The sequence below is a fragment of the Grammomys surdaster genome, unplaced genomic scaffold (assembly GCF_004785775.1).
Source record: "Grammomys surdaster isolate TR1022 unplaced genomic scaffold, NIH_TR_1.0 125956, whole genome shotgun sequence".
NCBI lineage: Eukaryota > Metazoa > Chordata > Mammalia > Rodentia > Muridae > Grammomys > Grammomys surdaster.
Genome location: NW_021620775.1, coordinates 4,129,474 through 4,156,687, shown reverse-complemented (window position 1 = coordinate 4,156,687; position 27,214 = coordinate 4,129,474). Strand labels below are relative to the sequence as shown.

Here is a 27,214-nt window from a genome sequence, read left to right as displayed (position 1 = left end):
TTAAAAATCAGGCCAATTTCTGTCTTTAACTACAGTGACCCTGTAACGCTTCTGTTTTGGCAAAGAGACAGTGGGACAATAGGAAAATCTAGTATAACATGATCAATAGAAGCATAAAGAAGATACAAAAAAAGAGTCCTTAATTTTTCTGGTAAAGCAGTTAGAGAAAAATAATAAGAAAAGTAGGAATCATTGACTTCATCCTTTGCAAAGGTTAATCAGCAGATGAGAAATGAAAATCGGGGCAGGTAAGACAGAAAGCATGAAGCCAAGGAAAAACAACCCTAATTTTAGATGACTAAAGACTTAGGGTGTGAGAAAACCCTTGGGAGGCAGGAGGAATAATGAGTGTCACCTTCTATCTAGTGTTTTGTACATAGGATAATCTAGATTGGGACTGACTGCTGTACTCACATGTACTACACACTGCAGACCTTGCATAGTGCATAGTCTCCATGTCACTGCATCTATGACAGGCCAGCAAGCCAGGCTGAGTCAAGGTTGCAGTGTCCCATCTCAGTGTTTTTCATTTTCTTACAAAAGGAAACTGAGCTATGGTTAAATTAACATAGTGTACTGTTAATAAATGTCAAGACCATAATTAATTCTTTGGTTCTCACTAGAAAGCTTAACTGAATGTAATCATGGTCACTCAACATCCCACATAGAAAACTTTTGAGAGAACAATATAGTTCCTTGGCTTATGTACCTGTTCAATTTGAAACAAGTCAACACTATTTTTTTAAATTTTTATTTACAGTCTTCTTTTCAGATTGTATATATTTGCCTTTTACTAAAGTTAATACCATTTTAAGTGATGAAGGAAGGGCAAGTTTTAGGCTTAAATGAGAAGAAAAAATCTGCAGATCAAACAAAACAACACACTATTGTTCCTTACAAAAGATGAAAAAAATTGATATACAATGTTGTTATATTTCCTCAAAGGCATGTAGAGATCAGCATCAAGCATATTTATAGAACTATTTGGATAAGTTTAAGCCCTCTAGTAATAGTATTGATTTTTTCCAGAGATATTCTAAGAGATTGAATATTATGTTCAACAAAGAAAGAAATTACTTTCCAAATGGCAACTGACAGTAATTTCTATATTCAGGAATTTTCTACCTTTGATATTCAAGTATATTTTTCTATGTACCACATATTTGCAAAAATTCTCTGCTTTCACTTTTTGTCTCTTTGCTGGGAAAGTTCGCATTGTATTCTCTGAATCTTTGCTCCATCAGTTCACCTGAGGCAGAGCCTGAAGTAGCAGCAGACAGGAAGACCTGGTCCCAACACACAAATTAGGGGTCAAGCAAGAAAAGAAGTTACTTTCATACCTTCAATAGGTTTTGGTACAAAATGAGATGAGGGCTTGGTTTTCTTCACTCTGTTCCCCTTCATGATTTGACCTTCTTTATTGAGTCCTAGAAACCATGCACGGCCTGATTCCTGCTGGCGATACAGGGTTGAGGAATAGATCACATAGTAGTTTTCAAACACAGACTCCTTAAATTTGCATTCTGGGGTAAAAACATCCTGAAGAAATAAACACAGCAAAGAGAAAAGGAATTAGTAATGAATCAGCAAGGCTTACATCAAGCCAGTATCAAACATATAACCAATGTTCAGAACAAATCAGAAGGTCCTGCACACAGTTTCAGTTAGCATCCATTTATAGTCGTACAAAATCAAAAGGCAAGATTCTTTTTGCAACCATTGTTCAGTCCAGAGAAAACAACTGCTCAGATGCTGTCACTGATTGGAGGCTAAAGCATTGGATGGCACTAAACTTTATCTAGTACAATGTTTTATAAATCTAAGTGTTCTGTCAGTTCTCATTTTTAATGAGTAGAACTTATTCCTAGAAACCATAATTGAAATGCAACCACAGACAACATAGGCTCACCAGATATTCTTGAAGGGAATATACAATACACTCAAAAATCTATTAATCAGCTAAAGCATGTACCCTAAACTCATCAGTAGGCTACTCCTTTGCTCAATGCCTATAATTTTCCCTGTAATTGATTTAAAATTAGATATACTTAAATAATCAAAACTTTAGATATAACAGTCTTAGGAATAGGCAGTAGGAGAAAATACAACAATTGACGAACCCACAATAAACACATAATGACACTGTTATTCCAGTAAGAAATCTTAAGGGCACCTACTTTGGACCTCACTATCAAGTGAGAAAATCAACACACTAAATGAGTAGTTAAAATATGCATAAAAATAAAATTATAAGTCAATGGCAGAACTAACCCTTAATTGTGTTAAAATCCCTGCCTCTCATACTGACTGCCTCATTTACTAATGACATATTATACAACTTTGTAATCAGCACAATAAAATCATGTCTCAATCTGTCAAATAATGAAATGAATGTTTCTAAAGATAATATGCTTCTCCTTCTATGATAAGCAAAGGAAAACAACTGCAGTAAGATGTTAGCCAGCAAGAAAAATCCCCCTTGCCCAACTGTATCATGACGTAGTGTTTGTCATTGCACACTGAGAAGTTTTCCATGAGAAGCTTCACAATTCAGTGCACTTACACAGAGAACTCCATAAATGATGACCCCTTAGAAATAAATCTGGTAGAAACCATATCCTTATAGATGATGCTTTCAGCTTCAGAGAGAGCTAAAAGACAAAGATGTCACTAAAGGAATTCCTTTGATTTAAAATGAGTCTCACGTTACTGACCAAAAGATGCTACTGAGAAAACAGAAATGCAGTAGTGATAGTAATATTACCTTAATGCTGTTTATATTAAAATGAAACATGAGAATTCTTTAAGTACTCTTAGTTTTAAGAAAATTATCCTGAGAATCTAGGAAATCACTGACTGTGATTTACTGTTTCATATGGTGGCAAGAGAATGTGCCTAGTTAAAAGGGTAGGCATGTGAAGAAACCTGTAGCTCTCACACATTACCAATAAGGGCATAAAATGGTGTAATTGCTGAGAAAATAGCCTGATGTTTTCCCAAAAGAATAAAGATAACGGTAGCAATGATCCAACTATTCTCCTTCTAACTATCCACCTGCAGAAAGTGAAAACATGTCCATAAAACTTTTTGTACTTAACTATTGATAGTAGTATTGATTAGGGAAATGGCTCGAGTGTATATCAACTGATGCCTAGGAAGACAAAATGTGGCATAGCTGTATAATGTATTACTATTCATTGCTAAGAGCACTGGGATACTGACTCATATGACAATATAAATGTGCCTTAAAAACATTATTCTTAGGGAAACACAAAATCGTTAGGCTACATGGTGCAAATGCTATGTGTTATTTGATTCCATTTATATAAAGTATTACAACAGGGTTTATAATATTGCATATAATGAGCGAACAATTTCAGAGATGGAAAGTAATGGATGTCAAGTGCAACCACAGAGTTGGAATAAAGCAGAGAGTGACTGCTTCCCTGGAGAGATGGAAATGATTCAGAATTAAATAGTTCTGATATTTGTGTAACTTTGTAGGCATTCTAAAATCCACTGAACTGTAAGTTTTAAATGTGAATTTTTACTGTGTGTGAGTTATATTTCAATAAAAGAGAATCAAAGACACAAATTGTCTGGAGAATATGAAAGCAGGGAATAAAACCATGTTCCTTACCTGACAGCAATGCTCTCAACAATGCATGCTTTTTATGACATCATGCCCGTATTATTAAAAAAGAGTTGACCCATTGCCAAGTATTAGAGAAGTACATACTCAATCAGTTAAATATATCTTTATAACTCTTTCAAAACGTAATGCTGGACACTGAACCCAGTTCTTGTATATTCTAGACAAGTGTAATGCTCTGAACTACACCCTTACCCCAGTATTAGTCTGTTTTTCAAACTAATGAACCTCTGGAAGCAAGCTATGCCTAAAAGAAAAATAGCTTATTGAGCTGGTGGTTATGGAGGCTGGAAGGCCCAATGACAAAGGTAGAAGGAAGAATGATGGTTTTGTTTTTGTTTTTTATTTTGTTTTTCTAGACAGGGTTGCTCTGTGTAACAGAGCTCTGGTTGTCCTGAACTCACTGTGTAGACCAGGGTGGTCTCTAATGCACAGAGACCCTCCTACCTCTGCCTCCTGAGTGCTGGGATTAACGTAATGCACCACCATGCCCAACAAAGTGAAAGTGATGGGGAAAACAAACATTTCACAAAGTAGGAAGTGAGACACTGTCCTTCCTAAGATCACATCTCCTAGCTGACTTAAGTAATTCCAACTATACTCTACCTTTTCATGGTCCCGCTACCTCCCAATACTGTCAGCCAAGAGACCATGCCTTCAATACATGAGCTTCGATGCGATAGACTTACTATTATGTTCAAACCATAGCAGAATTTTATGTACTGGCTTTCTTATAGAACTAAGTTAAAAGGTTTAGAAGAGGTTTGAATTTTGCTATTGTTTTCTTTTAAAACAATGTTGAGGAGTTGCGGACAAGACTTAGTGGGTAAAACGTTTATTGTACAAGCATGAGAAACTAAGATAGACTCTGCAGAACCCAAATGGAAAGCTTGGGGTCTGTATCCCCAGTCTGAGGAGGCAGAGGCATAGGGAGCGCTGAGGCTTGCCGGCTAGCCATTCCAGCTTAAATAGCGGGTTCCAGGTTCTGTGAGATTACCAGTCTCAAAATACAACATGGAGGATGACTGTGGAAGGAAATGACATTAACCTCTGTCTTCCACACACATGTGTACATGCACACAGGTATACTCACATGCAGTGTGAACTCACATTTACACATACATAAACACAAAGCAAAGGTGACCAAGTAGTCTCAATGTCTTTAATTATTAATCTATCACAAAACTAGCATTATCTCTAGCTGTTAAGGAGCTTCGAACCTGCAAGGAGAAACCTCAGGGCACCAAGTTTGGTTGGACTCTCAGTATAACCTCTACCTTATAACTACTATTTTAATTTCAATATACAATTGCATATCAATGAATTTATACTGCATTTCCTATTGCATGCATTCTTTTTGAATAATAAAGGTTAAAATCCTGGACTTTAGATTTTCTATCAATTCTGATTGTGATTCTAGTGACATATTTATTATGAGACTTCAAGTACGTGGCTAAAAACTGAATTCCATATGTTTCATATGTTTCAAGTGAAGAGGGAGGTATTTCAAAGAAAATGCAAACAGACACATATTATAAACCTTAGTAATTTATACAGCCCCTGTTAACATTATCCTTAAGGCAAAAATATTGCATTTTGTCACATGACAAGTAATTACTTTTGTGCTCTTGTCACACATTAGTCTACAACCCAAAACCCTATGCTCAAGCACACTTGAAGCAAAGTACATACTCACTTAAAAGCCTTTGACCAAGATGTGGACAATCACATATCTTCGGCTGGATTCTAAGATTAGACAATGACTGTCCAGACTGACAACACATTTTATTGAAATAAATAAGAATATTATAGGTCAGGAAAACAGTAATGATGATGTCTAATAATATAGAAAAGTGATTGACAGGGCTGAGTTAGTTGTATTATCTCAAACATATTATTTTATTTTGATTTTAAAAAAAACTCTTTGCTTTCTTACCTATAAATGAAGAAAATAATTTTAATATTGAAATGTTACAAAATAAACTATAAATGTTACTTTCTAAATTCTCTTTCTTTTGAAAATGAAAATTTTTCTTCTAACTTTACTAACAGTAGATATCTGACCATTTTAATATCAGTAAGAGCCATAGGCTACAAGTAAACTTTATTCAAGATGAAAATCTAATGCTTGGATTTAACATTTATATTTTCCACTGTCTCCAGATTACACATTATATTTATTGTTTTCTATTCTTAGTCACTATGTTTAACCTACTTTAAATGTTTTGTTTATAAAGTACACAATACTTCCTAAGTTAAACTTGTCAATTCATGATCTCCTGTAATAGAGGTGGTATCAATACATAAAATGAACAAAATATAGAGATTCTTCCAAAACACTTGATAAGTGAATAAATAATTTAAGGAAAAATCATTTGGACTCCTAGATTTCTGATATATTATGTATTGATAATTTTCCATCTGTCCATTGACAGATCAGTTAACCTCCCTAAATTCCAAATGTTAGCAATGTAAACTGAAGATCTCTACAGTCACAGTACAAAGATCAAATTATATAACACTTTTCTTTTGATCCCTCTAAAAATGTGTAATTACTTAAAATTATTTCCCCTTCATCAAATAATACAGTAACTTTAAAGTTTCCTGTACTATATTTATTGCATAAATTTGCACTGAAAGTAATTCATTTTTTTTTAATCAAAGTCAAATCTTTATGCACTGTTAGGCATGCAAGCCAAGCATATTCTAGGCATGTTCTCTATGACTGAGCTACAGCCCCCTCCTCAACATTAACCTTTCTGTCTCCCCTTGTTTTAACTGCAACATGCCTGCTTTTGAACTCAGGTAAGAACCTCAGATGTGTCTAGCTCTGTGTAGTTAGCATTGTAAGATAGGACTATAATGACATCTTTTCTGCATTCTGCTCCTGCATTCCCTCCTCTCTCTGGCATAATCATGGAGTGACTGTGAAGTTGATGAACACACAAATCTTGCCTTCAGGCCTCTGGTTTCCTTGCTGTTGTTGAAACACAAGCAGTTCATCTCATTCTCCCTTATTCTGACAACCTCTTTATTTCCTATGCATCCTAGTCACTGCCTCAGGGAGACCTTCCCTACTCCCTGGTACAAGGAGGCATATTCTCTAGTCACTCTCTAACCTTTATCTTCGTATTTTGTTTTTCATTAACATTGCCCAATGCCATTGTGGAAATGAACCTTTTAAGCTTTTCGAAGGGGGGTGTCATGGTGGTTATACTCTCTGTGTATTCTCAATAAGTCTGGAAATAAAAACTATTTACTCAATAAAATGGATTTGATGAGAAGATGTCTCGAGCCCTGACTGACTCTGCTGTGGATTTATAAGTTATGCTCCCACTGAAAGCCCTTGTATTCTCTGGTGTTCACTTTCCCTCAATGAAAACTATGTCTGTTTGTCACATTAATCAATCACAGGTATAACTTATGTCTTCAGCTCCTACAGGCTTTTAATTTCTTGAATGTAGAAACTCCATATAAAATATTATTTCAAAATAATTTTAACCTACTCAAGAAATTTGAATATATTATTAAATTATGATATGGCAAAATATAACCAGAGAAAATTCACTTGCTGATTTTTGAAGAAGTTACAATAACTTTATGGCATTTAAAAATTACCTTTTTTTCAAAGGCTCTTTCAGGTTTTTTAACTTTATTTTACTTTTCTTATCAAAATCCCCCATATAAATGTTTAAGAAATACATAACTCAGGCTAGTATCAGTCTTTTGGTCTCCAATAATGCTACCGGCTTAATCTCCAAAGAAGATGGGATCAGAGCCATGCAGCACTGTGCTTGGTCTAAAACTCTGATTTTTTTTTAGCAAATGAAACTGCCTTTGCTTTTTGCTATGCAGCACTGTTTATTAGAATGTGTGTAAGGAAGAAAAAGCAATTGCTAGTCATCCTTGCAAACTCTAGAGTAGGTTCCTTCTGCTACCCTTTGAATATTTGGCTCTGAACCCTATGGTCTGCTCACTTTCTTAATGGCCTTTTGATGCACAGGACTGGAAAACTTTAATGCATTAGAAGCTGCTGTGTCAACTGTGCTGTCTGATATATCAATGTGAATTCAACTGAAGGAATCATTGTTTCTCATCTGATGAGACAAAGAAAATGCTAAATTACATTATTTCAAATAAGGAGTATACACACACACACACACACACACACACACCATGGTAGCTTTGATTACAAGTCTAATTTTATAACTTAGAAAAACATAAACCAATATGGGAACCTCTTTCTAAACATTTTGAGACTTTTCTTTATTACTGGAAAACTACTGAGTGGGTTCCTCTAAAAATCAAGACTCCTTGTTAACTCATTATTTTCAGTATCTGATGACTTAGCAGAGTAAGTGAATAGCACATAAACCAGTCCTACTTGGGGTGCTGGAACTGCAACTTTGGAGGCAATGAAACACAAATATTTACGTTTCCATTGTTATACCTTGATCTTTTTTCCTGACTTCTCAGACTTTCCATCTTAACATCAATAAGTCAGAGCTAAACCTCACCTCCACTGTAAGGCTGCCATTACTATATGAGACAAGGCAAGTGTGTTAGGCCTATTCTACATGCAGTTTTGCTCTTTACTCCTCATGACAAGTTTTAGGCACTAATTGATATCACAGCTGAGAATGGGGTCAGCACAAGCAGCAGGAAATCAAAACACTGTCCTGCACAAGTCATAAACTATGAAGGGTTGACCAAAGCTAGATTATACAAGGTTCCATATGGCCATCTATCTGTAGAGCTCACAGAGAATCTCAGTGTCAGTTTCTTGGCACCTCCTACAGAAGAGTCATATCTTAAAGACACATAATTTGCCCCCGGCAAGAAACCCCTAAGAATAACAGAGGTGAATGTGGAGAGTGAGAGGAGCCCAGTCGGTGAGAGGATGTATCATCTTACTCTTGTTGATAACATTTTACTGTCATCAAAATTATTTCTGCAAATCTGAGTGATTTAGAAGCAATATATCTACAAAAGAGCTTGGGCAAACACAAAATACCAAAATGTCTGCATGTAGCTAAAAGGATGCTGGGAATAAACAAGAGTTAAGCTCTCACATTACAGTCTATACTCCCTTTGACCCACTTCAGAAAATGTAGCTAGATATAGAGGCATGTGTGCAAATTAGAGTGTGCTGAGGGTTTTATATTCATAGCAAAGATGTTGGAAATGTCTAACCACTGAAAACATTCTAAATATTTGTCAAAAAGATAGTAAATAATATCAGTGTTTTACAGATGAGATACTGTACAATTCTTGATCTCTCTGCACTATTCTTGAAAGATCTTTGAGACACATAATACAAATATCTCAAAGACATTTAAAAAAATCTATCTATAAATATTCATGTACTTTGGCACATCACCATTTGTATTAAATACATACACACTCGCACACACACACACACACACAGTTTAAAAATGTGTTTGATAAATATGCAGAGCTAAGCACGTATACTCAAAGTGATATTGGCTTGTATTGTACTTTAAAGAATCCACTGAAGGATACCCACGGATGATTTTTGTATGTTTGTCTTACGTGAAGGGATTTGTATGGTTAGCGAAGAGTTAAAAGAAAGAAAATTATATTTGTAAATATGTATGATATGTATGTATGTATGTATGTATGTATGTATATACTTCAAATACCATGTTAATGGGAAAAATCAGGAGCCAGGTAACATTAATTTAATGTTCTACACAGATATAGCATTCAGACTCCTGTGAAGGATGCTGAGGTGGAAATTTTCTTCCCTAACCACATGCAGCCAATAAAATTTTAGAGTCTGCATGTGCCAAATGCAAGTGATTATCTGGATCCATGTAAAGAAACGAAACTGTCTTGTGAAAAATTATTGGAGAATTCCAGAACTCATAAGGGTGAAGGAGGAGGATGGTTGAGAGTTTGTAGGGGGTGGTTCTGATGCTCTGATCAGGACTCTTCATGAGAACTCTAAAGGTTCTGTTTCACAATTGATTTTTGATCAATCAATAAAGATGCTAGCGGCCAATGACCGGGTGGGAGAGGTGGGACTTCAGGTTCCCACCGGCAGGCAAAGAGACCCAGTAAGAGGAAAGAGGTTCGGCATGCTTCTGAGGGAGTTAAGTACCACCAGCTATGTGAGATCTCGGATGGAGTGGCCATTGGCAACTAAGTTGAGGGAAGATTTAGAGGTGTTGATCTGGGAGTGAAAAAAAGGGCATGCTAGAAGTGGGAGGCTTAGAAGTGTGCAACCATTGAGCTAAAAGCATATTAAAAATAAGCTAATGTGTTTATTTCTTTCGTGGAAGGTTTGGGCTGGTAGTGCGATCTGTCCAGAGCTTACAAGAATCCATCACCATGGGGAAGAATTACAGCACCAGGCAACTCACTTCTTCAACCACAAATACTCCCCCCAGTGACATACTTCCCTCAGCAATGAGCCATACCTCCTAAACCTATCCAAACCATGCCAACAGCTGGAGACCAAGTAGTCAGATATCTGCCTGAGGACATGGAGCTATGTCACCAAGACCATCACAAGTATGTCCTGTCATCGAGAGGACCCAGCTCCAGCATTTGCCATGCTCACTCACTGGGTTTATACAGTTTCCTCCAAGTAACTGCAATGCCAGGTGAGTGACTGTAGTTCAGGAAGTTGCTGCTGCCCTTGTGAAGGTAACAGCCAGAGAATGGCAGGGATGTGTTGTGGCACAGAGCACCTGAGATGCAGGATGACTAAAAATGTTTCTATCAAGTAAGATAGACACCACAAATTCCCTATTTTTTTGGAGGGGGGGTGAGCATTTTAAGGGAAAGTGGATTATTAAAAATAAAGCAAAGCAAAGGAATCCTGGGAAAGTGCAGTACACTCCACAGGTGTGAACAGACTGAGACCTGACATTCTATCCCTAATCGTGCTGTACACCTACACTTTACAGATGTGCTCTGAGCTGGTGTTGTGAAGCCTACATGTGCTGTCACATAAGCTGCTTTCATCAAGAGCCTGAAGAGACTCTGCTAGACACACAGTTCTGATGGCACTGAAAAGCTAGAGATGTGTTTAAAACGGAGGAAGAAAGAAATCTTGACTGTGACACTTCTTGCTGGGATGATGGGCCCCCTAAACAAAAATTCAAAGTAAACACATTTACCTCTAAGAAACAAATGGGGAGATAGGAACCTGGCTCACTGTATGCTTTGTTTTCTCTGAAGTTCTGGGTGATGGAGTAGCGTTTCATTCGCTTACCATTTTAACATGCTATCGTAAAGACTGAGATCACAAGCATATTTGTTTGATTTTGTAAAAGACACTAAATACAAAGGGAGTTCTTAAATTTAGCTTTCCAATGAACAAAAAATAGCCTCATAATTAAGAGCTGAAATATTTAGAGATGAAGACAAGCAAGGCTGGGCAAGGGGAAGAAATGATCCAATCAGGACCACAGGGTTGTTTAATTTAATTAATGGAATCAGAGCCCAGTCTTCAGTTCAGAGATTTACCCTCAGCGTGACACTCAGGCACTTTCCGTGAGTTTTCCTCTTGTACAGATCAACAATGGTTTGAACTTATAATTATATATATTTCCCACTAATTATTTGATCATGACCAATGTACTTCAATTTATGTAATAGCTATTACTTTGATCAAATGCAACAATGGGTACTTTGCTTCAGGCCACTTATACTGCAGGTAGCGAATATTTTCTATGTATAGTTCGATAAAAACAAGCATACATAGAGTAAGAAAATACACAATGTAATGCATGGTTGCCACTTTCTGTAAATAAAGTAAAGACAGAACAAGCTTGGTGGATGATCTTAACTAGGGATAGTTAATGGAGAAAAAATGATGAACTTCAAAGAAGAATTGGCATTTATGGACAAAGAGACCTGAACAACAACAACAAAAAAAAAATGCATACTCTGGGTTCCATTCATTTGTCCTTACATAATTCTCTCTCTCTCTGTCTCTCTGTCTCTCTGTCTCTATCTCTGTGTGTATGTCTTTCTGTTTCTCTTCCTGTGTCTCTGACTCTGTCTTTCTTTGCCTTTCTGTCTGTCTCAGTTCTCTCTCTCTCTCTCTCTCTCTCTCTCTCTCTCTCTCTCATGTTGGGGTCAGACATTGATCTTGGTGAATTTCTCTATCACTCTCTACCTTATTTTTGAGACAAGATCTCACACTAAACTTGGAGCTAACAAACTGGGCAAGATTAACTGGCAAGTGAGATTCATTTTTTTGTTTTGTTTTGTTGTTGTTTTTTTGTTTTTTTTCTGTTTGTTTGTTTTGTTTTTGTCTTTGCTTCCTCAGAGCTAGGATAAATGCAGATATGCCCAGCTCTTTATATGGGTGCTGGGCAACCCAAACTCGGGTCCTGTGGTTGTGCAGCAGGTATTTCAGTGAGTAAGCCATTTCTTCACTACCCCTATAGTGTACTTTTCTCTAGAGAATTAAAACTTGACAAGATTCTTCCTCAGAGCATCTTCTCAGATGCTCTGAGGAAATGGTGAACAGATGTCATGTTCCTCTAAAATACATGTTTATATTTCTTTCCCTTAGCACAAAGTGTGGCTACAGATTCATGCAAATAATGGTTTGTGCTGGTATGGATTATGTATGTCCTCTTTATTTTGTTTGTTTTTTTAATCCTAAGACTGCTGCTAAAACAGTTGATGTATATGCATCCACTTCATGCCTTTTGCCCCATGGTAAATTTGTTACAATTTGTATATTTATATGTAAATTTTATTTGCATTTTTCTATTGCTTCTGCTAGGCTTTCAGGTGGAGCATGTTCCCTTGGTTTGCCTGTATGTCAGTCTCTTATATTTCTCAGACCCCTTCCATATTCAACTCCCTGTATACTCTCTCTGAACTTGAGGACCAGCTCCCCCTCCTTGGACCCTATCACGGACCTCTGTGTCTTTCTTACTATAGCAGCCCCTTAATGCTTCCTGTCTTTTGTACCATCTGTCTTTTGTGTACTCACGAAGCACAACTTGTTTGAGGGCAGAACCTTTATTTCAATTCATAGCATATGGTGACATTAGCACATACATGGCTGTGGAAGAATGGATGAGCCTAACTTGTGCCAACTGTCCAGTGTAGTTTGATAATGTGGTCTGGGTAATGGCTCACCATCATCAGTACAGAGCACCTCCATAGCTAAGCTTCCGTTGGATCCCTTCCAGAACTAAGTAACAAATTTGAAAAGCTAACCCACCATTTCCTTTCTTGACGTATTTTTTAATTGAACCTTAAAAGGTAGATCTAACAATCAATGAATTAACTTTAAAGCATCTAAAAACCAACACCTTATTGTTTGATAATGTATTAACTTACATACATTCTCTATGGGTTCATAGTATCCTGAAATAAATACATGTTTTAATTGATATTTCTGTTTTCTTTGCTAGCTTACAAAGGATAGTGACTTCATGTCAGTTGCCTTAAGGAAGACTGTTGCTCTCCTGAATTAAGAACCAATTATACAGCAATATAATCTTATTTTAGCTTTGCAAACTGATATTAATGTACATTAATCACAGCATATAGATAATGCTCTGGACCTTAAAGCCTGTGTGTAGTAAGAATGCTAATGGTTCAAGTATGAGCACAGAGGTCTGCATGTGAATCACTCAATACTAAAATACACGACTTTGTACATTGAAACATCTCTATACCCCTAACACTCTACGTAAAGTGTGACATAAAATGTCATTTAATAAACAATGAACTATACATGGCTTATTCACACAGATGTTTGGCACATATTAAACAGACTAGTATCAGGGCTATCAACTTTATTTTTCAAATGAATTCATTCCAATATATCCATTTTGGAAAAAGTAAATTAATAAGCTATTTCCACTTTAGATTAACAACTGTAGAAACTATCAGTTCCCCTTCTGATTTAGGGTGTCTACTGTTTCAGTTATTGAGAGAGGAAGAATTAATCTCTTGTAGAGATAAGCCCCCAATTTTGTTTATCTAATACAAAGTAGTTTGCTAGTCCTGAAACCATGTATACATAAGCAATAAAAATATATTGAGCATGTTATGTTCATGTATTTATGAATATATAAAACAATAATTAAAAGAAGCAATTGATTTAAGAGGTAGTGTGGGGGAAATAGGAGAGACTCTAGGAAGAAAAAGAAATGGGCAAGTTATATAATTAGATTTTAATTTTAAAAAGCAAACCAAAAATTTAAAAAGCTACAAGTTTGATGTTTCTTTCTGTAGAATGCTACATTGTATGAGAAAGGAACAATTTTGTTTCATTCCTGCATTATTTATTTTGTTCTCTATAAAAATATAAAAATAAGTTCGATTGGTGGTTTTAAAAACATTTGATAGAGAATTGTTTAATATGAATCATATCTTCTGTTAACTCTATGTTCTTTGCTTTGTCTCCAACTTCAGTTTCAAAGTTTGGGGTTCACCCTTTGATAATAACTTTTGCCCTCAGCTGCTCCAGAAATATGCTCATGAGTTTAATCATAGCTCTCGCTCTTCTCAGATAGTTTTCAATTTGATATTTTAAATTTCCTTTCTCCTTTGTACATGTCTGGTTTAATAGAGATAATTGTGCTGAAAGAAAGTGGAGAGTTTTTCTAAAGCAGATGCCATTATTTCTGTAAAACAGAAAGACCCCACAATCAAAGCTAACATCAATAGAGTGTTCTTCTAACAAGAAGCCAAAAGGCAATGTGTCACAGCATCTCACCAAATTAGCTTGTGCCCAGAGTGAACAGAGTCTGACCATTCTCTCTAATAGAAACAGCATGCAAATACTCAGCATTTGACTAATGAAAAGCTGTGTTTAAAATTACTGTGTGGGAGAACAGAACAATATGTGGAGGAGATATTATGTTAGATTCCACAAGTTTCTGACACAGTCAGTGATACTGAAGCAAAGGCAAAATGTACATAGTATGTATATCTGTTGATTTCTTATAAACTGATCAAACTATAAGCAATGTATCTGCCTGTAGTCTATATCTCCTTATAAAGTTTATTTGTAAAATGCCTATAGACAAGTCAGCCCAATTAGCAGAAAAACAGAGTTACTGTGAGGTTGACAAAGTAGGGTACTTTGTATCTGGTTCCAAGATAGTCATAGACAGAATTATATAATTGCTATATAGCATTTGACTTAACATTTAATAATCTGTTTATGTTATAATGTATTTTAATAATCTATCAATTTTCTAATAACTTTTAAATTATATAAACATTAATAAATGTCCCATGGAGTAAACCATTTATGGCATTATTAATCATAAGATTATATGATGTTTTCTTCATGAATGAGAATGAGGACATATCTGATCCTTGAAGGGTGTTTAACCTTTAGTAGACAGAGAAAGCAAAGAGATGTGTAAAGAAAAGGAGGGATAATGGAAAGAAGATTGGTAAATTTTTAATCATCATTTCTAAGTGATTTGATATCCAGGAAGTGAAGAGGAGTGGAGAGCAGGCATTGTAGCTGGAAGATCATAGGTTTGAAGTCAGTCTGGACTACATAACAAAATAGCCCAAACTAAGCAAACAGAAAAACAGCATAGTGATGAACTAGAAGAGAATGGGAAGACAAGTAGAGGGAAAGAGGGGTTGGATTGAGAGAGTCTAACACATCCCTTTCCAATTCCAATTGTGGAATCATCCTGGGGAAGCTGAGAGCTAGAAGTTTCCCAAGAATGGTAAAAAATGTATTTATGCTAGCATACAATACAATATTTTATTATCCAATAATAAATTTATGATGTTATAACTTAACAATCTTGACATTTCTATGAATGAAATCAAGAACGTAAGTCACTAATGAGGGATCCTGACTTTAGAGGCAGGAATTTTAGGCAAATGTTTTTCTTGTTCTGCACGCCATACTCTCTGGCTATTGAGGAAAGCATTGTTCTGACCTTCCAAAGATTACGATGGCATTAAGACTGAACCTAGTCACAGTATCATCTCAGTTTTAAGTGTGTTCCATAGGACATACTTAATCTCCAATTCTATCACACTGCCACTAGGTGGGGTAGTGATGACTTGGTTCCAGTGGGCTTCAGTTGGTATCACAAAGGCAGTTATGGGTCCATAACTTTTCTTTCAAAACTGCAGTGGACAAATAAGTTCTAAGCTTGTAGAATAAGATTTCAGAAGTAATTGTATGGTATACGATATCTGGATTAAAATACCTTTTCTGAGGGGTAGAAGAAAACAAAAGAGATCCTGAGACTTTGATTTAAAACAACAGGTTTTGTGTCTGACTGCACCATTTGTTAGTTGGGTAAAAAACCAGCATGCTTCCTGATTTCTATGATTCAATGTTTTATTATACCAACACTTCAATCATCACACTCATTTACAAATTGTGTTAGAAAAAAAATAAAGCCATGTGTTGCAGTGTGATTTTGAAAGAACAATCAATAACCACCCAGATATAATGCACTAATGTTTGAAATAATCCTAGAAGTATTTTCAAGTTCATAAGATTTCACATAGAAATCTGATTTCTCAGTTCTCATTAACAATCTGAAGTTCAGGAAGTGTTAAATGCACATTCTTCCTGCCTAAGAATTAGCTGAAGTCTTCTGACCGTCCCTGCCCTCAGTCTTTGTGTGCACTAACTCTGACTAGGAAAAGCTCACCTAGGACTTTGACACATTAATATAAACAAGACTGTAGAATCACCTTCACCTTAGCCAGTAAGTCTTGAGCATGGGCATCCTGAACTATCATGCCTTGTTGAAACAGCTCAAGAGGATTCCAGATTCTCATTTCTTTCTTTCTTTGCACATCTACTGTACTTCTACAAATAGAGGCATCCCAGAAAGAAAGAAAATACAATTACATCACCTCTATAGGAACTGTGACACTGAGATACTTCTCATTTCCCAAATTACAGAAAAACTAAAAATGTTCAAACAATGATCACTCAGTCATCAGATCCATTTACTTAGCTCAAAATTATAAAGAAAATATAACTTTGGCACCTGTCTCCTCCTCTGCCCTCTATTTTGGAAAGAACTATACATGGTAGAAAAAAATACTATGTTGACACTGAACAACAGTGCCTCTGAATGTGACTATATTTTTAAATGGGGACATTTTAAAAAGTGCTTGCCCTAACATGAGACTGTTAAGAAGAATGTCAAACCTGACTGTGTTAGGATGAATGTTAAACTCATCCGACCAGTATGCTTTTAAAAAGAGGACATTTTAACATGCACACATCCACTGAGAGATCCAGAGGAGGAAGAGCAAGAGAAAACAAGTAGGAAACCAAGAAAGGCTTCAGAAGAAGCTGCCCCTCTTGTCACAAGGATCTTGAACTCCAGGGATCTCCAAAATGGTCATCAAAAAAATTTCTGTTGTATGAATAACTAACTAAGGCTGTTATTGTTTATGATAACACCAAACAGGACCTAATAAAAGTTTTTGTGTTTGAAAGGTAGGAAAAGAGAGATAGGAGTTAGAGAAAACTAAAACACAGAAGGTTAAGGAGAAATGTAGATAGTAGGAAGCAGGAAGAGCCAAACCCTTGAAATAAATATGGTCAGTGAGAATAAGGAGCAAGGCTTTAAAATGTAGTCTAGAGAAAGAGAATTTAGATTATTTTGAACTTACATCATCTAAGCTTTGCATTGTTATCTATATACTTGTCCAGAATAAAATAAAATGGTTATAGTTCTATAGATGTTACACAAATAATACATATTTCAGCAACAATAAAAATAACTGACATGGCTTTTACAAATTAAATCTGCAATAAAGTTTTATGCTCAAAGAATTTTCATGTTTCCATCAATGATTACTTTAAAAGAAAAATAACTTGTTGCAATTTATTGCAGTCCTAATATTCTATCAGAACACAGTCGGTTACTCCAATGACAGTTAGCCCACTAATGTGCCAGTTAGTATTTCTTGCCCAAAAGGTTGGTATAGTAGCTTGAAGGCCTCACAGAAGGGAAAAAGCATTCATGATTTTTTTTCTACAGCATCCTGAGTAGCAACGTAAGAGCAAGTCAGCAAGGAGAAGGCTCCCATCACACTTAAACTTGCCTGCACTGTATTCTGCAATAAATATCTGTTTTCTTCAGCAACAAGTTTTCATCATCTAGGTCTAATGGCCGTCCAAGAACAATGGTAATGGCCTGTATTGTTCTGGTGCCCTCCAGAGCCTCTCTGACCAACACCTCATAACTATCCCACATATAGCACTGAAATATTTGTTTAATAACCAATGGTTTCTGGGAGCTGATTATCTACCTCCTATCATATATGTTTTAAAATTAGCTTACAAAATAGTAGGAACCATATGGCTTTTTTATATACAGTTAAGAGTTGCGAAACCCTCTCCCTAAAGACTCATTTTCCCAACCTGCATGCTCACTGCCATTTAAACATTTTTATCTGTGGGGCAGTGGGCTGTGAGAGGCAGCTGGATACCTGGCTGAACACTCTTTGAAACTTGGAGACCCTCAGGAATGGTAAGAATTTGGCCTTGCTCCTCAGCCCCCTGGTTCCTTTCACATAGCCACAGCCCTCTACGACCCCTCCCAAAGAGAGGTTTGTGGTCACTGGTCACATAGCACAGGTAGAGGGCATGACACAGGCCACAGAGCCTGAAGACATCTCTATATTTATGAGATACCTAAAGGCCAGAGGGCATAGCCAATTAAGCATTCCTTCCCAGACCCTACCCTTTGCAAAAGGAATTTAACTTCAGGCTCCCTTGAGAATATGGGGTGTAGCTTCATCTATTTTCCACCATGGTAATAAATATTTTAAGACCAAGTCTTAAGACCTAGACTACCTCTCTTCTTTGGGCCCTGCCATGGGGAACCATGAAGAAGGTCTTAACTACAGAGCCACCATTTAATCTCCCATCAACTACCTCTCTGTGTTCAAGCCATAGAGGCCACTAACTCAAGCAAACAAGCTGAACCAGCCATGACCCAGCCAAGTGAGTTGAGGCAACCAAGAGCCCTCGCCCCTAGGGTCCTGCCAGACTTCTCCCCCTTCCGTCTTCAGCTGCGGATCAATCCAGCCCATTTGCCCTCATCTCTGCCTTACTGGAGCCTCTCAGTGCCACCTGAGAGCCCAAGGGTCTGAGACTAGTCATCTTCTGGCCACCTCCTGGTCCAAGGATCCCCAACCGAAGAGCTCTAGCACCTGTGGGATCTCAGACTGTGTTCCCCCACCCCTGGAGCAGAGACCTGTGGCTTCTCACAGTTCAATATCCTCCTGGGGTTCTGTGGAGTGAACACAGTCAAATTCCTGCACCTCTTCCATAATTCAACCCAACAGGATCCATGCATACACTCATGCTACAGTCCAACACTTATCCTGAACTATCCCTCCCTCTGACTTGCATATTACATGTTACAAGAAAATGACTGTAACATCCAGGCAGGAATGGAGATTATAATGAGATAACTATGTCTCCCATTTAGCTCTGAGCCAATACATTTCAAAGACTGGAATTTCCTCAAGAACCTCCTGCTGTGGAAGGAAAAGGGTGGATCCTGCTCCATCCAGAGGGGAAAACTTGTCTCTCAGATTTTATATAGTTCATACATTTACTCACAGGTGGCAGGAGAGATGGGCTACAATAAAGATCAGCAGGACTTGATCAGGAACGCTAAGGTATGGTTACCTCTTTCCTGTTTAAACCTAAGCTTTATGTCCAAACTACAAAAATTAGGAGCTTTTAGTCCCTGGACTCTGGTACTCTTCCCAATGTGATCACATTCAGTCCCCTTTCTCTGCTTTGATCATGACTTTTTCCTTTTAAATTGTCATACTGAAGGTGAATGGAAGAGCCCAGCTTGTTGGACTCATCCCAGTAGCATGATGACCTTTTCCAAATAACACCCACTCTCTTTGCCCATCCTTTTAGACTGTTATAAGAATAATCCCACAAGAAAGCAATAATATATATTGTATAGTTACACAAGGTTACCATAATGATACCCAATATTTCTCCCAAAGAAAATATTTTTCCAATTAGTATTTCTAATTATCAGTAGATACTCTAACATAATATGCAGAAATATTTTTATAAGTAACTTCAGAAATCCATGAAGACTATAGAATGATTAGTGACAGCATTTTAGCTAGAAGGTACGATAAAGAACAAGATATTTTAGGGCAATGTAAACACCAGGAATGAGTCTCCAATGATGGATAAAAGACATCATATATTTGTCCAAACCCAAAGAATGTACAATAGCAAAAGCAAACTGTAGTCACCTGTGAGCGCGAGTGATGATGAAACAAGGCAGGGTTATCATCTCTGACAGATACCCCATTCCTCTCAGGAATCTTGGTAATGGACGTGGTTGTCCAAGTGTCTAAGCAGAGAATACTTGGGGACTCTCTATCTTCCTCACAGGAGCAACTTTAAGCCTTATTCTTGTGGTGAACACAGCTATCATCACTGCCAATTACCAAAGTAGGTCATGTACCATGATTAGGACAGGAGCCTGTCTCTTTCTGAGGGTGATGAAGGACCCACAACTCTACGGCCACTCTTTTGCATTATAGCAGATCCCTAGATCAGCTCCCATTATTATCAGTCCCAGTTTTGTTTCATCTGATTTTTCCCTATGGCTTCCTTCTCTAGAACAGTGAGTTTCTTCTTTATACCTGAGTAATGGCTCAATAATATATCTGAAGCTCAATGTCACCTTCCATCTCAACACATCTAAGTCACAATCACTGACTCTTCCTATTCTAGGATGGGCTCTCAATTCATGTTGCAATACATTTTAATACCATAAAGGCCCCCTGCCCTATTCTTTAAAATGTTTATCCCCAATACTGTTTGCGTATGCATGTCACTGTAGCTCCCTGGAGGGGTAACTAGTCCATCATGAAAAACAACTGCCTTGGCCTTGGCCTCTCAAGACTGAGTTTATCTGTGAGTAAATAGCATCAGACTTTCTCTGGTTTTCTTTTGACTGAATGATACACATTGGACTAGTCAATGTGGGCAGGATATAGGAAAAAAAAATAAAAGACAGAGTCTTCCAGAAACCTTATTCCTGCTAACTCACAACCTGCTCTATTTGTGTCTCTGACATAACTGCCCAGAATATATGTGGAAGATTTTAGAGGTAGTCACAGTCTTTAAAATTATGTAGCTTCCTCTTTCTTTAAAAAGTTGATTAGCTAAGTGTGGTGTGAGATGCCTTTGAGACCAGTGCTTGTGAGGGAAAAGCAGGAAGATCTCTGTGGCTTAAAGAACTGTCCAAGTTCCATGATAACTGGGACATATAGTAAAGTCTTGTTGATAGATAGGTGATAGATAGATGATAGATAGATGATAGATAGATGACAGATAGATAGATAGATAGATAGATAGATAGATAGATAGATAGATAGATAGACTGACCGGTAGATTAATGCAAGCCAATTTAGGCTGAACATGGTGGCAAATACCCATAATTCTGGCACAGCAGGAGGATGGATAGCCATGAGATCTACTACAGTAAGATTTTGTTATAATAGACAAACCAAAACAAGAAGAGGCTTGTGTGCTCTGCCAACATTTCCAACTTTTGCTTTAAAAATGCTAAGTATTTTTAGTACACTGGCTCAAGTCCACTATGTTCTTACAGGGATAATACATGCTTAAATCCAATGCTAACCATGTGAATTGAGCTGGCTGAGAACAGTGGAACCTGGATATACTCCATTCTCCATGTACAAAATTAAAGCCTAGTCAAGACTGAAGCTGACTGGTAACAACCCAAAGAGATGCATGTGTGTTACTCTTAATGAAGGGTTTGTCTGCACAGTTGTACTCATCATGGCATGTCCATATGTGCTGACTTTCATACATTTAAATATGAACTACTTTAAACACAAAGTGTTGGTTGACACTGGGATTTTTTACTTTCTACTCATATATATTACATTAGTGTTCTCTTTTGTGTATCGTCTTTCTAAAAGGTCTATTTCCCACAGATGCACCTTTATGAGTAATTTAAAAATCAGTACTAAATTTGAAGCTTCAGAGTGTCTATTATCTTACATTAAACAAAAATATAAAACATTAAAGTATCATTTATAGAAGCCTGATCATGTGTTTTATAGACTTCTCACCAAAATGAAATGAAAATCTATCCAGTACAACAATCATTAATTTTTCAAATTTATTTATTGGTAATTTTATACAATGTGTTTAGATCATATATACACCTTACTCCCTACTTTTAATTCCTCTCAGACCCTCTTCACATCTATCACACAATCTCATTTTTTCTTCTTTTCCAATATAAATTTTGGTTATTTAATCTCTATGGCAAGGATTTACAGGATGTCTGATTTGCATCAGCATATGTACAAAGATTGAGGTTAAAGGAATACAAATGATCAACTCTGCCCTCTTGCAGTTTATAGCTAAATGGACAGAATCATGCCTACCAGACATTTTGTGACCCATTTAGCTAAGAACCAGAGCTAAAATGATACTGAAGTCTACCTGTGGCCAGCAGGACCCATTGATTGTTTTTTTATTTCAACAAAGACAACATGACTTTTATTTTGAAGCAACTTTTAAAAGTGACAAAATATGTTATTTTGTTTACGCAGTATTTACTCTCCAACCCCTAACTCGAAGAAAAGTAAAAGTAAAAGCTCAGTAAAAACCACTGAGGACGTGAGCTAAAGTCTGAATTTGTAAATCCAGAGATGTTCCTATAGCATTTTCGACTTTATTTACGTTATTGAAGAAGTAGAGTAAGAAGGGAGGGAGAGCAGCCTTGCTCGTATTTGTTTTAGACAAGTGAGCATTTTAGTCTAAAGGGAGCACTAAGACCAATAGAAAGAACTAAAACTAGGAAGTGGAAAGTACAGAAACTGTTCAAAAGATGATGAGCTCAGTATCCTCAGGATCTCCAGGCTTCAAATGTCTAGAATCAACACCAAGCTGATATGGCCAGCATGTGATGAGGATGTTTGTGGAGAGGTAAATACAAGCAGCACACTACTGTCCTCTGTCAAAGAGATGGCCTATGCTCTACTCAAGCCACCTTTGGTGTTTCTACAGATATGTGTCATTACCTAGATAAATTCTTTATTCCTGCTCAGTGGTTCATGCACAGACCATTTGCAGCTTATGTAAGCTTTTCATTCTAAAACTGTTACAGATATGGCCTTCAGCAGTTAACTGAAGTTAACTACAAGTTTAGTTGGCTTGTCTTTAAACAGTCTGAAGAAGAGTCTTGCAAGATGCAAATAAGAACTAAAGTCAGTACTAGTAGTAAAATTATACATATTGACTTATTCCTTTAATTCACTCTATCCTATTTGCTTAATCTGTAGAATGGGGTCACTGAAGAGAAGTAACATGATGACCTGTGTGATCTGTTCTAGTGGTGTTTATGACCTTAAAATTAAAAGCTAAGGTGATCACAAAGGAAGACTGAAGAGTACATGGACCCTCATGCAGCATTGTTATTCATCTACCTTAACATTAGATTCAAGGTAACATTTCATATGAGTGCTATGTCACAGCAAATCAGATTAAATGCTCTGCACACTTGGAATCTCTTACCTTTTGAAGGGAAAACAGAAAGTTATGACAAGCAAGCAGTGCCCACCAGCTTAATTTTGCTAACACAGAAATGCAGGGAAAACATAGAGCTTCTCTCCTAAGGAAGTAAGACAGCAGATGCAAAAGGACCACTTATGAATGCTTTCTAAGATATAGAAAAGAATTTAGAAATCAAGGAGATTTAGCTTGTGGGGAAAGGCTAACACATTCAAGTAAGTACTTAAAGATGCAATAAACAATATCCTTAATCAAACTGAAAAGGCAAAGAAGCAAAGTAAAGTCTAGCTGTGTGTGAGTAGAGACTGTTCATGAACCTCATTCTCTGAAAACAGTCTGAGGAAGTGGTTGTATTTATATATATATATATATATATATATATATATATATATATATATACTCTCATGTGAGGAAACGTTAAATTCTCAAAAGCCATAAGGAATAAAAGGCATTTCCTTGCCACTGACCATGAAGATTCATAATGTCAAAAGTTTATCATATGTACATATTGACTAAGGGATTATCAAGTCAACCTATTAGTGATATCAAGTTTCTTTCCAGACAGAAGGAAAAAACACCAGCATTAAAGAGATCAATGAAATTCTAGTGGAAATCACTCATGTTTGAGACCATAAAGATATTAAAGTAACAATAAAAATGAGAATGCCAATCAAACAGGAATAAAAAAAACAATTCTTGTGCACTATTTTTCCTTTCTAGTTCAATTTTAAAACATACTAAGTCCAAAAAATAATACATGGAGACATAAATCCACACCTGTGGATACCTGAATTTTGAAAAATAAGCCAGAAATATACACTGGAAAAAAGACAGCACCTTCAAGAAATAGTGATGGCCAAACTAGGTGTCTGTATGTAGAAGAATTTTAAAGGATTCATCTTCATTACCCTGCACAAAACTCAACTCCAAATGGATCAAAGATCATAACAGAAAAACAGATATACTGAGACTAATAGAAGAAAAAGTAGAGAGTTGTCTTGAACTCATTGGCACAGGAAGAGACTTTCTAAATAGAACATTGATAGAATGGGCACTAAGATCAACAGTTCAATTGACCTTATGATCAATTGAAACCAAGAAGTTTCTGTAAGGCAAAGAATACCATCATTCAGGCAAAGTAGCTACAGAATTGGTAGAAATATTTACCAATTACATATCTGATAGGGAATTGGTAACTAAAATGTATAAAGAACCAAAACCAAAAAAGCTTGATGTCAAAAAACAAAATAACCCAAATAAAAACTGGGGTACCTAAACAGAGAGTTGTCAAAACATGAAAGACACATATTGGAGAAACATTTAAAGAAATGTTCAACATTCTTAGTCAGAAAAATCCGAATGTAAACTACTTTGCAATTTCATTTTTTTGTCAGTTAGAATGGTCAATATTAATAAAACACACGGCAGTCTATTCTAGAAAGAATGTTGGGTAAGAAGAACTCTCATCCACTGCTAGTGGGAGTGCAAATGCATACAGGCACTATGATAATAAATGTGACAGTTCTTCAGAAAGTGGACAATAGATTTACTTTAAGATCTAGCTATACTATTTTTTGATATATAACTAAATGGCTCTACATTTTACTGTAGAGATTATTTTTCAAACATGTTCATTGGTATTATATTTATAATAGCCAGAAATTAGAAAGGAAACTCAAAATTTTAAATATATATATATATATATATATATATATATATATATATTTCCTTCTATAGTGATTTTAACTTTTAAGCATGAGATAGGAATGCTATGTGAAAACATGTAGGAACACTAAAACAGGGATATTGAATGGGAAGAAGAATGAAAGAAATGGTAAGGGAGATATGAGAAGGGTTAATGAACATTAGGGACCATTTCAGGAGAATCTACTACTGTAGAATTTTTTTAAAATGTATTCATTTATATATATAATCTAAATGAAGTCACCAGGTAACAATGCCTCAACTAGACTTTTTGTCATCAAGTGAAACCTTCTATGCATTAATGAGTTAAATATATATTTGAGTAATTGGCCAAAGGGAACCTATTGAAACACCCAAATATGTCAGGCTATACCCTAGGCTATTAATTTCTCTTCCTAAGCTGAAGGTATGCCCCTGTTGCAGAAGACAACACTTAACAGCTCTAATTGAACATAGAGAAGTAGATATGGAGCCTAAGCAAAGGTTAGGCTTTATCATTAAAGTGCTAGCCTTGATCCCTACTGAGTAGTTTTCATGCTAATCTGCATACTATTAGAGGAGAAAGGTAACCACCAACCCATCTACAAACCCTACAATCAACAACAGTAACCTGTCTGCATCTTTTGCTGGTTTAATAGTGACATAGATATTATTAGGAGTAACCAATCATTATCTGGTTAGATTTAAGACCCACTCCAGGAGACAGAACCCATGCTGATACTATCTGGGTAACTGGATAAGTCAGGAGCCTAGGTGAAAACCAAATGTTATTGTTTTGCTGCAGGAACATTGCAAAAAAATATGGCTCCTAAAGATATTCTGCTATACTCATAGATCAGGGTCTTCCTCAGTATCATCAATTAAATTTCATCATGCAGTGGATGAGAACTAACATGGAGACCCACAACTGTGAAATGTACAGAGAATGAGAAATTTTGGAACATTCAGTCCTGAATGGAATATAATCATCAAACCCCTCCCACCCGTCCCAAGTCTTCAGGAGCTATGTGGAAAAGGAAGTGAAAGGAATGTAAGAGCCAAGATAGTTAGATAACTCTAAGGAAACTGCTTTTCAGACAGAAGAGGACTGGCACACATATGAACTCACTAAGACTGTGGCAGCACACACATAGCTTATACAAGTTCAAGCCAGATGGGGTCCCAATATTGAGGGGAGAAAATGGAAAAAGTTCCCAGCCCTAAGCAAGAAGCTATTTCTAATCGACATCTGCCTTCAAAGAAAAAAGTTTTTGCCTATGGAGCTGAACTGGGTATATAAACCACACTTAAGGGTGGGCCGCATGCCCAGCAATAGATGTTCCAACACAAAATAAACTCAGTGATATTTCTGTCGACTTTGTTTCATATTGCTTTGTTTGAGCATATCTTTCTTTTTTTCTTTGTATATTATGGTTTCTAATTTTGTGTTTTAACAGGGTTTTTTTGGTTTTTTTTTCTCTCTGTCTCTCTGTCTCTGACTCTGTCTCTCTCTGTCTGTCTCTGTCTCTGTCTCTCTGTCTCTGTCTCTCTGTCTCTGTCTCTGTCTCTCTGTCTCTGTCTCTCTGTCTCTGTCTCTGTCTCTGTCTCTCTCTCTCTCTCTCTCTCTGTGTGTGTGTATGTGCATGTGTGTGTGTGTTCTTTGTTTTGTTTTTACTCTGGTTGGTTTTTTTTTTTTTTTGCCTGTTTGTTTTCTAAAGAGAAAGAACAATAAAGAATGTGGAGTTAGATACATGGGGATACAGGGAGGATCTAGGAAGAGTTGGGGTAGGGGATATTGATCAAAACACTTTGTATAAAAAACTAAAAAATAACAATAAACTTTTATATGTACACTAATTCCTGAAGTACTTTCACTAGTAGGAATCATCTTTCTCAAAAAGTAATTTTACAAGATCAATGAGTACCTTGTGAATAATATGCTTTGTGATTCTAGGCAAGACATGATGCTCCTTCTCTCTTAGCCAATCTTTATTGTCCACTTGATTGCATGAGGGGTACCAATGAGATTATAGTAGTGTACCTCCCAATGTACCAGTGGAGCCATTTTTGAGAGCAATAAGAAGACCACATTCTGAATGTGGGTGACACCATCCCAAATGTTAGTTATATTCATGAATTAAAAGAAAAAAAAGAAAGCCCACTAGTATAGATATCCCTTCTTGATACTTATTGCTCCCTTGTGAAATGAACAGCCTTTACTTTACTGGCTTCTACCACTATGCTGTTCAACTTTATCAGGAGCAAAGCATCAAAAGAATCTCTAGCATTGTAATCTGAAAACATGAGACAAAGTAAGC

At 36.5% G+C, this 27,214-nt stretch overlaps 1 protein-coding gene across 4 annotated transcripts in view; it reads right to left on the bottom strand.

Annotated features, from left to right (window-relative positions):
* Positions 1–27,214, bottom strand: part of Fgf12 (fibroblast growth factor 12) — a 561,692-nt gene that overhangs the window by 21,630 nt on the left and 512,848 nt on the right. For all 4 annotated transcript variants that reach the window (XM_028753766.1, XM_028753765.1, XM_028753767.1 and 1 more), the window contains one exon: positions 1,341–1,539. In XM_028753766.1, the coding sequence (XP_028609599.1) occupies positions 1,341–1,539 (199 nt within the window). The remainder of the gene's footprint in view (positions 1–1,340; positions 1,540–27,214) is intronic.